The sequence below is a fragment of the Balaenoptera borealis genome, assembly GCF_965194805.1.
Source record: "Balaenoptera borealis genome assembly, chromosome: 7".
NCBI lineage: Eukaryota > Metazoa > Chordata > Mammalia > Artiodactyla > Balaenopteridae > Balaenoptera > Balaenoptera borealis.
In genome coordinates, this window is record NC_138864.1 from 20,231,671 (window position 1) to 20,248,535 (window position 16,865).

The following is a 16,865-nucleotide window of genomic DNA, read 5'->3' on the forward strand; positions in this document are numbered from 1 at the left end:
GGCTGAGGTGTTTGCCTCGTTCGGATTAGGGGGTGTGGTGAGGCAGCAGCCTCCAGTGCAAGGCTCTCTCTGTCCTGACTGTTGGGAAGCCATCATGTGCGTGCTCCTTGTGAGTAGAGTCTAGGCATCTCCAGCCCTTCATCTGTCCCAGGGACCTCCCAGCAGCCAAGGGGGTTTGTCCTCCTCTGTGCAGGACCCTGGGACTCTATTCCCAGATTGTGGCCTGTCCTGCTCGCTCCCCAGGGTGGGTGAGTGCCTGTGTGGACCTTTTCTTCCTCTCAGATCCCTCTCATGGGTGGGAGTCTCAACCCTATGCCTTTTTCTGTCCTACCCAGTTACGTGGAGATCTTTCTTGCAGCTTTGGTGGTATAGGAGTTCTTTTGCCAGTTTCCACGTAGTTTTCTGTGAGAATTGTTCCACCTGTATAGTATTTTTGCTATGTTTTTGCAGGGGTGGGGGGTGGCCAGCTACACGTCCTCCTATTCCACCATCTTGATAATAATTCAGCTTTATATATCTTTTTCTATCTTTTCCCTTTTAACTTATTTGTGTCTTCATGTTTTTTATGAGTTTTTTAATGGACTATCTATAGTTCTTTTTATAATCCAGTTTTATAATCTCTGCATCATATTTAGGATGTTTAGGCAGTTTAGATTTCATTGCATTATTGATGTGATTATATTTAATGCTACCATCTTGCTATTTATATTCCGTTTGTATCGCCTTTTCATTGCTTCTCATTTTCTCTTCTGCTTTCTTTTGGAGTGTTTTTCATGACTACAGTTTACCTCATTTGTTGGCTTATAAGCTGTAAAGCTGTTTGTGTTATGTTTATTTATTTAAGTTTTTATAATAAACATCTTTAAATTATCAAAGTTTATTTTCCATGTATTCTAAGAGGAAACTCCTCTTGGTCATGATGTATTATTCTTTCTATATATTACTAAATCCTATTTGCTAAAATTTGGTGAGGATTTTTGCATCTGTGCTTTTAAGGGAGATGGTTCTGTAGTTTTGTTTGTTTGCTAATGTCTTTGTTTTTTTAGCAGGTAATCAGATTTGCTAATATTTTGAGGATTTCTGTGTCTATGCTCTTGAGAGATAATGTTTGTAGCTTTTTTTCTTTTGGTCTAGTTTTGAGAAGTGTTCCTTCTTCCATTGTGTAGTATTGGATTGTTTCTTTTTTCCATGATAGTGAAACCATCTGGGTTTGTAGATTTCTAATTCAGAATGTTTTGAATTACAAATTCAATTTCTTTAATAGTTATATTTTCAGGTCATCTTGTATGAGTTCTGATAATTTCTTCTAAGTTGTAGAGCTATCCAAAGTATTCCATCATACTTTTAATGCTGTGAGTTCTGTAGTGGTATCATGTTTTTCACTCCTGTAATTGGTAATTTGTCTTCTATCCTTTTTTCTTTCTTGGTCTTTCTGGGAGTTTATTAACTTTATTGATACTTGCGAAGAGTCTACTTTTGGTTTGATTGGTTTTCTGTTATTTTTGTTTTCAATTTCATTGATTTTCTGATATCTTTTTTAGTCCCTTTCTTCAGCTTGTTTTGGGTTTATTTTGCTTTTTTTCTAGTTTCTTGAGGCAATAGCTTGCATTATTGAGACCTTTTTTTTCCCTAATAACACATCTTTTTCTAAGAACGCATCTAGTGTTATTAAATTTCTTCCAACTCTTGCCTTAGTTGAATCCCACAGATTTCGATGTTGTTTTTTCATCTTCGTTCAGTTCAGTATTTCTAAAAAAATTTCCTTTGAGATCTTTTGTGATCCACTGATTATTTGGAAATGTGTTGTTTAATTTTGAAATGTTTAGAAAATTTATAGGTATTTTTGTATTGCTGATTCTTAGTTTGATTCTATTATGATCAATTGAATTGTATGATTTCTTTTCTTTTAAATGCAAGATGTTTGTTTTGTGACCTAGGACATTCTCTGTCTTGGTTAATGTTCCCTGTGTAGTTGAACAGAATGTATATTCTGTTTTTGTTGGGTGGAGTGCTCTGTTGATGTCAACTAGTTTCCCTTGTTTTATGGTGGTCATTTTTTCTATTCCTTGTTGATTTTATTTAGTGCTTCTCAGTTGTTGAGGGAGGGGTATTGGCTCTTACTTCTGGTTAGATAATGATTGGAAGGTAGGCACTAAATATAGCATCTGAAGTATCTTCCTGGAGGGGAAAAAGGTTGGGTTTATATAAATCCATGTTTTAAAATTATAATGTCATAGCAACAGCACCATGGTTAGAAAGTAAAGGGAAGGGGGAAAAGAAAACAAAACCCAACTGTGCCCAAAGGAAAGATAGAAAATACACTGTCTTCTTCTTTTTTTCTGTATTTATCTATGGCCCTGGGCAATTTTTTTGTGCTCACTGGAAAAAAGAGTAAGACTTAGGAAAGGAAAACTAATCCCCTTTTTTAATAGTAAGGTTTTTCCCCACCCTAAAGTGAGAGCCAGAAAAGAAATAAAGCTTTTAATGCTAAATTTTCACGAAGCTTTGAAGAACAAGATCAGCATGCCCTGAGACTTTGGACTTGAAGTATAAAGATTTCACACAAAGGAGTTTACTTAAGCCTGAGGCTTATTTTGTGCATAGTTTAAGCAGTAGTATCAACTAAGGATTGGTTAGAAAAGTACAGATTTTACCTTTATGTTTTTTGGGGTTTTTTTTTTGCAATACTGAACTCCTTAAGATTATGTTTTTCAAGGCCCTCTTCCTCCCTCCATTAAAAAAAAGGGGGGGTTAGTAACTAATACCCCATTTATGAAAATAAGAAGTTACTTACATGCTTTTGGTGGTTTACAAAACGTTCTTCATGCATATTATCTCATTTGATCCATACAGCCCTGTGTGATTTGTAACACAGGTTTTTTATTCTTTACTTATGGAATCTCAGAAAGGTTAAGTGATTTTTCTCAGGTCATAAAATTGAGTAGAATAAAGTTCAGGTATTCTCATTCCTAACTCAGCCTTCTTTCTGTGATATTCTGCCTTTGAAAGGATATACCTGTTTTCTTGAATAGAATTGACTTTAAGTAAATGATATTTTTATTGATTTTATAAGTGCTCCAGTGATCATGTACTATTATATTTTACATAAGGATAAATTTCAAAGATTATTAGAAAGCTTTAATAGATTTTCAAATGTTGACTTAATCCTGAATTTTCTCTTACATGAACTTGTTTTTTAATGTCCTTTTGATTAGTTACCCACTGATAACTATAAATTCTTTATATGTTTTTAATGGTAATACCTTATGTATTTAATTTACTTCAAATTATTTTTATTCTTTTTCTGATTTTATTTTTATTTTTTCATTAGAAGACGTTAGAAAATTTATATATTAGTAGTTGTGAAATTTGTCTTATAGTTCGTTTGGTTAAGGAATTATTTTCCCCTGTAGTGGGAATAAGTATTTTATATTGTTTAAATTTTTTTTCTATGATTGGTTTTATATATTGTGAGATGCTTTTTAAAAACAATTTTCCCTACTTGTTTAGTTATATTTTGCTTATTATATATTAAAATCTTATACCTTTTAAACCCGTTATTTTGTTCTCGATTCTGTCATTTTTACTTTTGTGCAAATACCACATTACTTTTTAAAAATTTTGCTTTATAATTTCATTACATTTTCATTTATTTTATACATTATTGAAATCACTCTGCAATTTTACAGAAACATTTTTCTTGAAGATATTTTTTCCTATAGGCTGTTTTCTCATCAGATTCAAGATATCTACTTGAATATGATTAACGTATGTCAAATATAAACAAACTTTTTACACCTAGAATAAGGAAATGAAAATCAGTATGTATATGTAGTTGTCATTATTAAAGTTTTCTTGGGGTTTTTGACTTTTACTTTTTCTCTAACTTTATGTGTTTTCTAAGGTTTCTTTAGTGAAACAGTTTTTTTTTTTTTTTAAAGGAGCGGGGAGGGGAATTTTTAAAATAACCCTATCTTAGACTTAGCCATTTGTTACAAATAACAAATAAGTATTCTGTGATGATGATGATGTTGTTGTTTTGATGATGATGGTGATGATGACACCTTCAGTAACTGGACACTTAGATCTCGTTGACTGGGTGAATTAATTTTATCAATATTGTAACCCTTCGGCATCCATGTTGTTTGGTGATGTTTTGTGGTGGTGGTTTGTTTTGTGTTCATTTACATTTGTTATTGAGCTCAGTATTGTCTAGGAACTGTGTTTTTATAAAACATATGATAAGGTGGCAAGGAAGATTGATGTTGCAGAAGTAGTTAAAATGTAGTCGTTGTGATAAGCCCTGATCTTACAATATTATTTATTTTGATTTCAGGTAAACTTTTTGTTGAATGGATTCTACAATGACAGCTTTGCTCTCCAGATTATTATTCATCAGTTTGCCAGATAACCCTTTATAAATCACAGACTTACATTTTGCTATTTGCTTTTGTAAAAGACAGGCTTTAGTCTGAAGTTTCTAAATAATCAGGGCTGTGTAGAAAAATCAGATGTGGAGCTTTTAGATAATATAATTGTATGACTGTATTCTGGAAATGGCCTTAGGAAGTAATGTATAAGTAAATAACTAAAAATGAACAAACCAACAGACTGGGAAAATACTCATAGCAAATATGATAGGTAAACAGTGAATATTATCGTATAATTAATACAAAGTGATATAAAAATGACAGGGAGTAAAAATGATGTAGAGATTCTCAAAAGGAGATACAGATAGTAAAAGTTATTCAGCCTCATCATTTAAAAATTCATGTCAGACCCTCAATAAGAACGTACTTCTTCTAGCAGTGTATAAAATATTCAATACAGGAATAACATCCAGTGCTATCCATGGTTAAGTAACTCCCATAGATTATTAGGAAAATGTATAAAGTAGTATAGTCATTTTGAAAAGTAGTTTGATAATTTGTACCAATAAGCTTAAAATTGTTACTTTGATCTGGTAATTCTGCTTTGTTTCCCAAGGAAATAATTATAGATATTTAAAATTCTTATATGTATTTATGATAAATAATTATTCCATTTAGGCAGATGGTTAAGTAATTTTTGTTCATTTATTTGATGATATACTGTCAAAAACATATTTATAAGTACTATCATAGTATGGGTGAATGCTTATAATATTGTTAATAAAGAAGACATTGTAAATAAGTATAATTACAGATAAAAACATAAAATAACTCATGGGTAGTTTAAAAAGTAGGGTAAGAATTTAAAGGAATATAGTAGACACAAACAAGATTTTGAGTATTTTAGGAATATCTGAAGGTTGCTTGAAATTTCTCTGAGGCACTTATCTGCATTGTGCTCTTTGCAAAGTTGGTGTGTAGGAGGGAGTCACTTTCTTCAGTGTAGCCAGCTGCCCAGTCCCTGTATGTCAATTTTTGCTTTTTCTGCTCTTTCTCACATAAGTATCTAAGGGGAGGATATATGCTGTTTTGGTACTGCTTGAGAATTTGAAGATTCACAAATTTGTCAGTCATACTCACATATATTCCAATAATCCACTTGGCAGTTGTTGCCTCTGTGTTGTGGGTTATATAATTTCCCTTCTTTGAAGTATTTTTCTGATTTTCAAAAATGAGCATGATATTTTTAAAAGGAAAAGAAAAGCCTTTATTCAGTTACCAGTTAATAATCCTAGCATGAAACTCTTTTTCATTAGACAGCGTATTCTGTTTTTCCTACAGTGGCTCATATGCCATTAATCCCATCTAGCGTTTGTACTTCTTATCTCTAGAAGTTCAATTTGTGCCTTACTTTATTACCCATGTCTTTACTAACATGTTTAGTCTTTTCTGTTTTGAACATGTGAAATTCAGTTATAACTCTTGTAATGTCCTTGTTTATAATACTATAATCTGTGCCATTGGTTCATACTTATTTAATATTTAATGGAAAAATATAAAAATGCAGAAACATTTTTAACATGTGTAAACTACAAATACTACCTACCAAGTTTAAGTTTTAGAATATTAAAAGCATGTTGTATCGCCCATCTCTATAACTTTTCTAAATGTTGTTATTGTTTGTATGTGTCCATAAATAATATATTGTTTAATCATACATGTCTTAATATAAATTACCTCTTGCTGTGTGTATTCTGAAACTTGTTCTTCTTCCTTAACATTGTTATTGAGAGACGTCATTATTGATGTGTATACTTGTCATTGTTTTTACTCTTCTGTAGTAGTATTTTGAAGGAATATATTTTTGTTTATCTGTTCTCCAGTTGATGGTCATTTCAGTTATATACAGCTTTGTTTTGTTTTTTACAATGCTTTTATGAACATTCTTGTATACGTCTTCCAATATACAAATATGAGAATTTCTCTGAGTTATGTGCCTAGGAGTGGCATATTTTGGTCATAGGGATATTCATATGAAATCTTATTAGATTATCCAAATTGATTTCCAAAGTGTTTTCTTGTCATTTACAATGTTTCTCTTTATATATATATATATATATATATATATACACACACACACACACACACACACACACACACAACATATACATACATACACATATATACATGTACACATATATTTATATGTATGTATGTATTTACTGTTACAGTTAACATTGTAGAAAATGTCTTTCCAAATATATTCACTTTTTTCTTCTTTTTAAATATTACTTATTTTAGAAACAGAATCCTTGATTTAGAGGATACAAATTTTTTATTAGCTAGCCACCTTATTTTAATTTTTATATTATTATTTTGACTTCCCATGTACTCTTTAATTTGGTTTTATTTGTTATGAAAGTATGCATGTATAACATACTCAAGTAGTTATCCAAAGTTTATTGTTAAACATAGCAAGTCCCTGCCCTTTTTTCTGCCCCGTTTACTTTTCCCTAGAGGCCACCATTTTCACCATTTTTGCTGATTCTTTTGATATTTACCTCCATAGCTCTAAATCACTGGCCTATATTTCCAATTCGTAATTTTTAACTTCTTTGTCTTCCCACTTTGAAGCATGAAGATTTAGCCTCTTTCATTTCTTCCAACTTCCAGCACCATCCCAACTTCACACCTGTACTCTTCCCTCATCTCTTTTATCCTAAATAAATAATGTAGTACTAACATTATTGTGAAAAGTATATGCATAGCTGAGTCACTTAGCACACTATAATTACTCTTCTTTTTTTTTTTTTAAATAGAGGAGGATGCTAGTAAAGGAAGAGGCAGTGAGGATTTTGAAATCTTAAGGGGAATTTTTATCGCAAAGGAGGATTTGTGGAAGGAGATAACATTAGTCAACAGGAAGCCGTAGATGCCATGAATGGGAGAGGAATATGATGAGAACGTTTATTCTGGTAGCCATGTGTAGTAACAACTAGAACATTGAAAGCCTATGAAAATGACTGGCATGTATTTTTTTAATTTTATTTTATTTTAAATAAATTTATTTATTTATTTATTTTTGGCTGCGTTGGGTCTTCGTTGCTGCCCACGGGCTTTTCTTTACTTGTGGTGAGCTGAGGCTACTCTTCGTTGCGGTGCGCGGGCTTCTCACTGTGGTGGCTTCTCTTGTTGCGGAGCACGGGCTCTAGGCGTGCGGGCTTCAGTAGCTGTGGCTTGCGGGCTCTAGAGTGCAGGCTCAGTAGTTGTGGCGCATGGGCTTAGTTGCTCCGCGGCATGTGGGATCTTCCCGGACCAGGGCTCGAACCTGTGTCCACTGCATTGGCAGGCAGATTCTCAACCACTGCGCCATCAGGGAAGCCCATGTATTTTTGTTATAAACAATTTTTATGACATTGAGGTTTAAGTTTGAAGACTAAAGAGAAAAAAAAGGGCAATCCTGGGAAATAATACAGTAATCAATCACTGAGATCAAGTGACTGCTTGGGGCAAAGTGTAAGAAGTTTATTCTAAACTTTTAGTAATTTGAGACCAGGACAGTGAAAGTGGGGGAAATCAGAATTAATTTTTTAGTATCTTAAATTTCAACATGGAGTACATTTGACAAAAAAAAAAAAATTATGTTTATCTTACCCATCCTCTTGAAAAATTTTTTTAATTTTTAAATTTAATTGTATTAAAAATTTTATTGGAGTATAGTTGATTTACAGTGGTTCAGGTGTACAGCATAGTGATTCAGTTATACATATATATATATATATTCTTTTTCAGATTCTTTTCCGTTATAGGTTATTACAAGATATTGAATATAGTTTCCTGCACTATACAATAGCATCTTTTTATCTATTTTATATACAGTAGTGTGTATCTGTTAATCCCAATTCCTATATATATATATATATATATATATATTCTTTTTCAGATTCTTTTCCATTATAGGTTATTACAAGATATTGAATATAGTTTCGTGCACTATACAATAGCATCTTTTTATCTATTTTATATACAGTAGTGTGTATCTGTTAATCCCAAATCTGTTAATCCCAAATTCCTAATTTATACCCCCACTTTTCCCTTTGGTGACCATAAGTTTGTTTTCTATGTCTGTGAGTCTATTTTTGTTTTGGAAATAAGTTCATTTGTATCTTTTTTTTAGATTCCACATATAAGTGATACCATGTGATATTTGTCTCTCTCTGTGTGACTTACTTCACTTAGTATGATAATCTCTGGGTCCATCCATGTTACTGCAAATGGCATTATTTCTTTTTTATGGCTGAAATTGTTTATATATACCACATCTTCTTTATCCATTCATCTGTTGACGGACGTTTAGGTTGCTTCCATGTCTTGGCTATTGTAAATAGTGCTTCTCTGAACATTGGGGTGCATCTATCTTTTGAATTAGAGTTTTTTCCGGATATATGCCCAGGAGTGGGATTGCTGGGTCATATGGTAAGTCTGTTTTTAGCTTTTTAAGTAATATCCATATGGTTCTTCATAGTGGCTACACCAATTTACATTCCCACCAACAGTGTAGGAGGATTCCCTTTTGTCCATACCCTCTCCAGCCTTTATTATTTGTAGACTTTTTGATGATAGCTATTCTGACTGGTGTGAGGTGATACCTCACTGTGGTGCTGATTTGCATTTCTTTAATAATTAGTGGTGTTGAACATCTTTTCATGTGCCTGTTGGCCATCTGTATGTCTTCAGAGAAATGTCAGTTTAGGTCTTCTGCCAATTTTTTGATTGGCTTGTATGTTTTTTCGATATTGAGTTGTTTGAGCTGTTTGTATATTCTGGATATTAATCCCTTGTCAGTCATATTGTTTCCAAATATTTTCTCCCAGTCTTTAGGTTGTCTTTTCATTTTGTTGATGGTTTCCTTTGCTGGACAAAAGCTTTTAAGTTTGATTAGGTCCCATTTGTTTATTTTTGCTTTTATTTCTTTTGCCTTGGGAGACTGATCTAAGAAAATATTGCTACAATTTTTGTCAAAGAATGTCTTGCCTATATTCTTTCCTAGGAGTTTTATGGTGTCATTTGTTACATTTAGGTCTTTAAACCATTTTGAGTTTATTTTCATATGTGGTGTTAGAGAATGTTCTAATCTCACTGCGTAACGTGTAGCTGTCTAGTTTTCCCAGAATCACTTGTTGAGGAGACTGCCTTTTCTCCATTGTACATTCTTGCTTTCCCTGAACAATTGAGTCTGATGTGATTTTTACATTTTTACCCTTTTACTGAGCAAATGGGGAGAGTGTAGGAGGAATAGTCTGTCCTTTGAATGTAAAGCTGTCTTCTCTCTGCAGTTTGTGGGATTGGCCTGGGATGATCTAGTGAGAAGACTGAGGTCAGATAGACCTGGATTTAAATTCTGCTTTGTTGGTTACTACCCAGGTGATTTTGTTCCTAATATGTTAGTATTGCTAACACAGTTGTTGAGAATATTACATATAATATTAAAAATAATAAGTGCATATTTTGTGTCTAATTCAGTGCCTTCCACATGTCAGGTCTTCAGAAATTATAGTTATTATTATTGGAATCATCACCATGTTTTTTCATCAATACCAGCCCCTATATGTGCTTTACAAAGAACAAATGTATAAAGACTTGGAACACTGATAGCGGTTGTATGCAACAGATAAACAGGAGGGAAGAATTTAATATAATACTTACATTCTCCTGGGTGGGTGGGTGGTGTTACTACATTTTTTTTTTCCTGCCCACCGCCACCCCCCCCACCCCGCCGTCTGTTTCTACCTTTATCTCTTTTATTGAAAAGCAGGTTTTTGGAATAATCAGTAATGAAAATAATATGGTTCTTTCTTTTTCCCAGCTGATAGAACCCTTTGTACTCCAAATGTAGCATGTCTTGGTAATTTCTTTAAATGAGTGTTTTTTAAATATAGTGTGGATAAGCATGGGATGGGGAGGTGGGAAAGGAAGGTGGTTAGATAATGTGATGAGGGGCACTGTTTACCTTAGAAAGTATTGGAGTTACTCATTTATATGCTCTACTAGATTGTAGACTTTGTGGGGACATAAGCTATGCTGACTTTTTCTATTTGTGCCAGCACCTGGCACAATACATTGTATCTTTCAATGGTTATAACTTTGTGCTTTTCCTTCCTGTCTTTGACTTTTCTACTTGGGGGTCACAATTTATGTCTGATTTATTTCTGTATGTTTGTGACTTATAAATGATTGGTACTGAATAAATGGATTGAATGAATGACTTGAATTGTCTCCAGAGTTACAGATCAGCAGTCATAAGAATAAAGCAACTGTTAGCTTTGCTTATCTATAGAAATTTATTACTGGAAGGAACCTTAGGGTTTATGTAGTCTAGCTCTTCATCTTTCAAATAAAGTAACTGTTACCAAAGATTGCAAGACTTTTATTGGGAAACCTATGTGGCAGAAGTAGAGTTAGAACCCAGCCAGATCTCTTATTCATAGTGCCTTTTCCTTTCTTAAACTTAATTGTGATATTTTTCTTCCTTAGATAACAGAAAAAAAGGAGAAAAAAGTTAGTAACCAGCTTGAAAAGAAAATATTTATTTTCTATTCTCTGTATGTCTGTAGTTATGTCTGTACTTTGATTCTATATTGTCTAGTCAGCATTTTCAGGGTGAACATAGCATTTACTTATTGATCATTGCCACAACTTAGGTTAAACATAATTTTCTCAAAATTTTCTGAAAAGTAAAATTTAAAAATCAGATTAAAAAGATTTTCTCTGGATTATAATCCACCGTACATTTACATGATAGATTGGTGTATAAAGTACTTTGGTATTCATGAACTTATTTTGATTCTGATGATAAGAGTTATGTAGGGTGTGAATTATAAATTATTGTCATTTTACAGATGAAAAAAATTGAGACTCAGTGAGGGTATATCACATGATTATGATCACCTAGTGAGTAAATTATGAGGCTGAATGTAAACTCAAATGATTTAAAGGCATTTTCAGTACTCTTTCCACTGTAGAAAGCTCTAAATCCCTTTAGATAGACACATTTAAAAATGCTTATGGTTGAAGGACAGTTGGCAGTAACCACTGTTAGGTGCCCTTTACACTGTTTCCTTCTGTCCTCTAGTGTAGAACTAACTATACTGTGTGCAGTCAGCAGATATTTGAGTGCTAAGTGGTTAGTTAGCATTGTACTGGATGCTTTAATGTAGATTCACCTAGGCAGTGCGTTGTGACCCAGCTGAAGAAAAATATGACAATATGTAAGTGCTAGGGATATATTTTAAGACTTAAAATTTAAAAATTCTAATTAGAGAACATAGTGAAAAACACATTTGATATTCTGTTGAGTAACTGGAAAACAGTCATCTTCTATCTAAATCATTTTTGTTTTTTAGAAACAATTTTTCTTGTTAAAATAGAAAATACATATTTTAGAACTGTGTCTGAGATGCATAATGACACCTTGACCTTCATTTGTAACATTTTAGTTACCTCAGATATGTCTAAGATTAAGCCAATAAATAAATAAATAAATTTCTCAAAATCTAAATGTGCAGAGACAACTGTTGTTAACTTCTTGGTGGATACCTTTTCACACTTCTTGCTCTGTGTATATAATTCTTTAAGTAGAATATATATAATTCTATGAATAGAGTTATAATTCTGTAAACTAAATTCTATAATTCTCCTTATAGAAAATTAAGTTTATAGAATTATATAGTATATAATCATATTTTATATGTAATTATATAAATGGAATTAAGTTCTTTGTGTAATTTTTTTCATTCAGTCATATCATGAAAATCCTTCAATGGAAGTAAGTAAATTAGGTCTATTGTGTGATCATGTAAAGTGGTAGCGTGCTAAAGTTTTTCATAATTTATTTATCATTGTCCAAGTGGTGGACATTTGTTTCAAAAGTTTTGTTACTGTAGAATAATTTTTAAAACTGTCCTGCAACTTGAGAAATTTCTAAGATCATCAGGATCTTTATTTATATTAAATTTGGCACACTTTTTTGGTAACTTGTTGACATTACTTTGAATTTATGATAATCATAATTCTACTCTTGCTTTACCAACTCTGTAATGTTTGGAACTTTTTCTCCAGAGTAAAGTTACTTATTAAGTAGAAAATATTTGGGTAACTATGTTTTTTAAAATACAGATTTTGAAAGGGAATAGTGTTCAACAGCAATTCTGTAATATTTCAATGAAGTTAGACATGATGTTTTGATACCTTGATATTTATTCAATATTGAAATATTTAAATGTGTGTAATTTTTTTAATAGATTATCTTTCTCAAGGAATAGATCTTTCTGGAATAGAAGTAATAGAAAATGATCTACTTTTTGTTGCAAGAGCTCGACTTGAAGTGGAAAATCAAGCTAAGCGCCTCCTGGAGCAGGGTGTGGAGACTCAGGTAATACAAATAATGTCACTTTTTTAATGTGAAAAATATGTCATAATACAGATGAACATTTGATTTTGTGTTGAAAAAAGTAATGTATGTCCTTATTTTATCACTGAAGAACTATGTCTACAATTTGATCGGAGAGTAGGGCATAAAGTAAGTACAAGGAAAATTTTTAAAATATATATTTACTTAATTCTACTGAAAATGGATTCTAAGATTTCTAATGTATAATGTATATAATATGAAATATATTTTAATATAATGTGTATATGTAGATAGATAGTTAACAGATGTTGCGTAGGCTTTCTTTGTCCAAGTCACTGGTACTCATTTAAGCTTTTCAGCAACCCAGTAAGGATGGTATTACTGCTATTTCCATTTTACAAATGGCGAAACTGAGAGCTTAAATAATTGGTCGAAGATCACACATCCAGTAAATGATGTAGTTTGGCAAACATTAAGTGCTCTATCCCCAGAACCTTGCACCCTTAATAATCACTGTGCCAGCATTTTTTTTTTAGAAATTGACTCGAGATTTCTCCTAAGATATCATTTTCCTGATGCTTAATTTTCTGAATTACAGGAAACCTAGAGGTGTTGATGTAGTAGAATCAACAAATTAGATGTAAATCTCAGTTTTTCTCCATTTGTATTACACACAGATATTTTCTCCATTTGTACTGGACCCAAATACCATTATTTGTATCCATTTAAAATTCATATTCTTTAAACCAGGAATTTCATTTTGTGCATTTGTATTGGACAAAAACAATTTTATAAATATTCAGTTCTTTAAGTAGTCTCTGAATCAGGAAGGTATTTATTTGACTTCCAGTTCTTAACTGTTGTAATTAAAAATAACTGAATGTCAGTTACTGTTTTGAATGAATTTTTAAAGTTGATTATCATATATATAGTGAAAAGTGAACAAATTATAGACATACACGTAGAATGAAATACCGCAGTGTGAACATACCTGTGAAATTAAAACCCAGGTCAAGAAATAGGACATTACCAGCATTCCTGGAGTCTCTTAACTCCCTCTCACTATCACTCCTCTCTCCTTCTTTCCCAAAGGTAGCTTTTATTCTAACACTAGAGTTTAGTTTTATCTGCTGCCAATCATGTTTTAACTCGCAGTCTCACTGTGAAGATAAAATGCTTATACTGTTTAAAAATAAGATACTTGTCTACATCGAATAATAGAGGATACTTTATTTTCAAAGAAATATTTAAGGAATTCCAAGTCAATTTTGAATTAACATGAATATTTCTATAGAAAATGGCTTCAGCCCAGCTCATTTAGTTGCAGGAAAGGAAACAAGTAACATTTCAGAAAGTGCAGTATCACAAGATTTTTGTATTTGTCTAATGTTCCTATTATCACTACATTAGAGATTTAAAACTTCATAAATACTGTTTAGTATTTTTTACCTGTGAAGTTTTTATTGCTATGTATGTATGTATATGTATGCATATGTCTTTAATTTATGCAATTCTTAATAATTTACTGTATTTTGGAGTCATGGAAGTGAAAACCGATAATGGTAGAAAGGAAACAATATCACAGTTTGTAGAATTAAAATACTATTTTTAATAGAGATGGGGGATTTTAACACAAAGAAATGGTTACCTTTAAAGGCTTATTTTTTATTGTATTCTCATATATTTAAAGTGGGAAAATATTTTCTAGGATAGTTGTTCCTAAGCAAACTTTATTTTAGGTATGTTGCTATTTTGTGTACCCTTTTTTTTTTTGCATAAATTTATTTATTTTATTTTATTTGGCTGTGTTGGGTCTTTGTTGCTGTGCGCGGGCTTTCTCTAGTGCGGCGAGTGGGGGCTACTCTTCGTTGTGGTGCACGGGCTTCTCATTGCGGTGGCTTCTGTTGTTGTGGAGCACGGGCTCTAGGTGCGTGGGCTTCAGTAGTTGTGGCACGCATGCTCAGTAGTTGTGGCACATGGGCTTAGGTGCTCCGTGGCAGGTGGGATCTTCCCGGATCAGGGATCGAACTTGTGTCCCCTCCATTGGCAGGCAGATTCTTAACCACTGCGACACCAGGGAAGTCCCATGTGTACATTTTAATAGTTGTCAAATATGACTTTGCTTCAGTTTTTAAATCATAGTGAAATTAAACTGTTAAACTTTTAAGGAACTAATATTCCCGAAATATTGATAGTGTTGTTATATTTTCAGACTCTAAAATTAGTCAAAAGATTATTTAAGTTGGTGACTGTTGTTGTTTAGCCAGTGGCCTGTATGTAATCAATGAAATTAAGTTAGAAAGATAAAGAAGAAAAAAATTTTAAATATTGTGTGTCTACATGGGTAGGTGTGAAATGATCTGCATAGAACCAGGGAGCTTTAATTTTGTTGTATGTTTCAGGGTGGTTTAGAGGAAGGTAGATTCTGCGCAGTGGATGGGAATATTGTCTCTTTGTAAGGCTGTATATATTATTTTATCATAGTTTGTTGACATTAGCCATTAATATTTTCCAATTCATTAGTCTTGTTAAATTCCATAGGTATAACGTAACCTTCTGAGTCTAATTTGGCTTCCTCCATAATTTTCCGAAAGGGAGAAAATGTACCGATTTGCCAATATTAACATTTTGGTTCATTTCACAATTTTTACAATATTTATCATGTGTAAATTGATATTTGTGTTTATAACATCATTTATTTCTGAATTTAGTCATGTGTGTCTGTCCCCCTCGAACCTGGGTCCTCTGCGTTATTTTCACAAAGTCAGGTTTCTGGCTTTGCAGAGCTGAAGAGATTAAACCCTTATCAGTAATGATGTCCCTGAGATAATGTTTTTGGGAAGCAGGATGTTTTAGTGGAAAGAGCCTGTGTTTTCGAGCCTCTTTCCTTTTCCTCTTAGAAAGCAACAAGTCAGAGGTGTCATCCAGCTGTGTCAGCAGGCAGTTTGGGAATTAAGGATGAAGCTAACCTTTATTGAATGCCTCTTCTCTGCCAGGATTTGTGTTAGTCACTTTACATTTGTTATCTCAGTCACAGTGACAAATATGTGAGGAAGATATAATTATCCACTTTTTATAGTTAGGGAAACAAAGGCCTGGAAAGGTTAAGAAATTAGCTGTAGATTACTCAGCTAGCAAGCAGTAGAGTCATGGTCTGGAGTGCTTGCTCCCCCCCTTTCTTCAATAGAACCAAGCAGTTTATTCTAATTTTGTTAAATAATTACATTTTAAATCATTTGGCAATTTGTGAAGCAATTTATATTGAAAAAGGAATTTTTAAAGTGTTAAAATTTCTTTGGGATGACTCCATGTGATGACTAATCTAAACCAGTTCCTCAGTATTCCTCAAAATTTTTATGTTTCTCTGGCCAACTTTCTTTTTTCCATTCTCTGAAATGACTGTTTTAGACTCTCCACTTTCCATTAACCTTACCCTCTCACCCCACATACCAACTAAGGCGGATGCCCTTAATTTCTGCTTCACAGAGGTGCGTCTCACATCACCTGTACTCTGGATCCTGTTTTATTCTGTTTATATTTCTGTCTCTCATATCTTCGTCCTGTGTCTTTTACTTTGTTTCTTCTCATCAGCATGTAAATATACACCTTTTATGCCACTCTCCCCTGTGTTCTCTATTTCTCAGTCTCACAAGCTTTCTTTTAGTTTTTCACATGCCCGTTTTCCTTCTTCCTTTAGGGCTTTCATGTTCTTTTTATGCCTGGAATACTCTTTCCACTTCCCATTAAAACAGATGCTGCAGCTTATATCTATTTGATTCTCGAAATATATTCTCCCATTTATAAGAAATAATTGAAATAGTTAAATATATTGTTAATATTTATTATATATATAGACTAAAACAATTATAGCATTTTAATTTTGAAGTAATATTGCATTCATGAAATATTACACAATTTCATAGTTTATAGGCTCATAACCTGAATAGAGATGTTCAGTACACAAGGAACTTTTGAAAAATTAACATGTCCTCACTTGCATTTAATAATCAACTTCTGACATTAATTTGGTTTCTCAAAAATATTAGTGATCTTCTTTTACTGACTATATAGTTGGGACCATCATT

The 16,865-nt window shown here is 32.6% G+C and overlaps 1 protein-coding gene across 2 annotated transcripts in view; it reads left to right on the forward strand.

Moving 5' to 3' along the window:
- COG5 (component of oligomeric golgi complex 5) overlaps positions 1-16,865 on the forward strand; it is a 284,645-nt gene that overhangs the window by 126,594 nt on the left and 141,186 nt on the right. For both annotated transcript variants that reach the window (XM_082399763.1, XM_082399764.1), the window contains exon 7: positions 12,671-12,801. In XM_082399763.1, the coding sequence (XP_082255889.1) occupies positions 12,671-12,801 (131 nt within the window). The remainder of the gene's footprint in view (positions 1-12,670; positions 12,802-16,865) is intronic.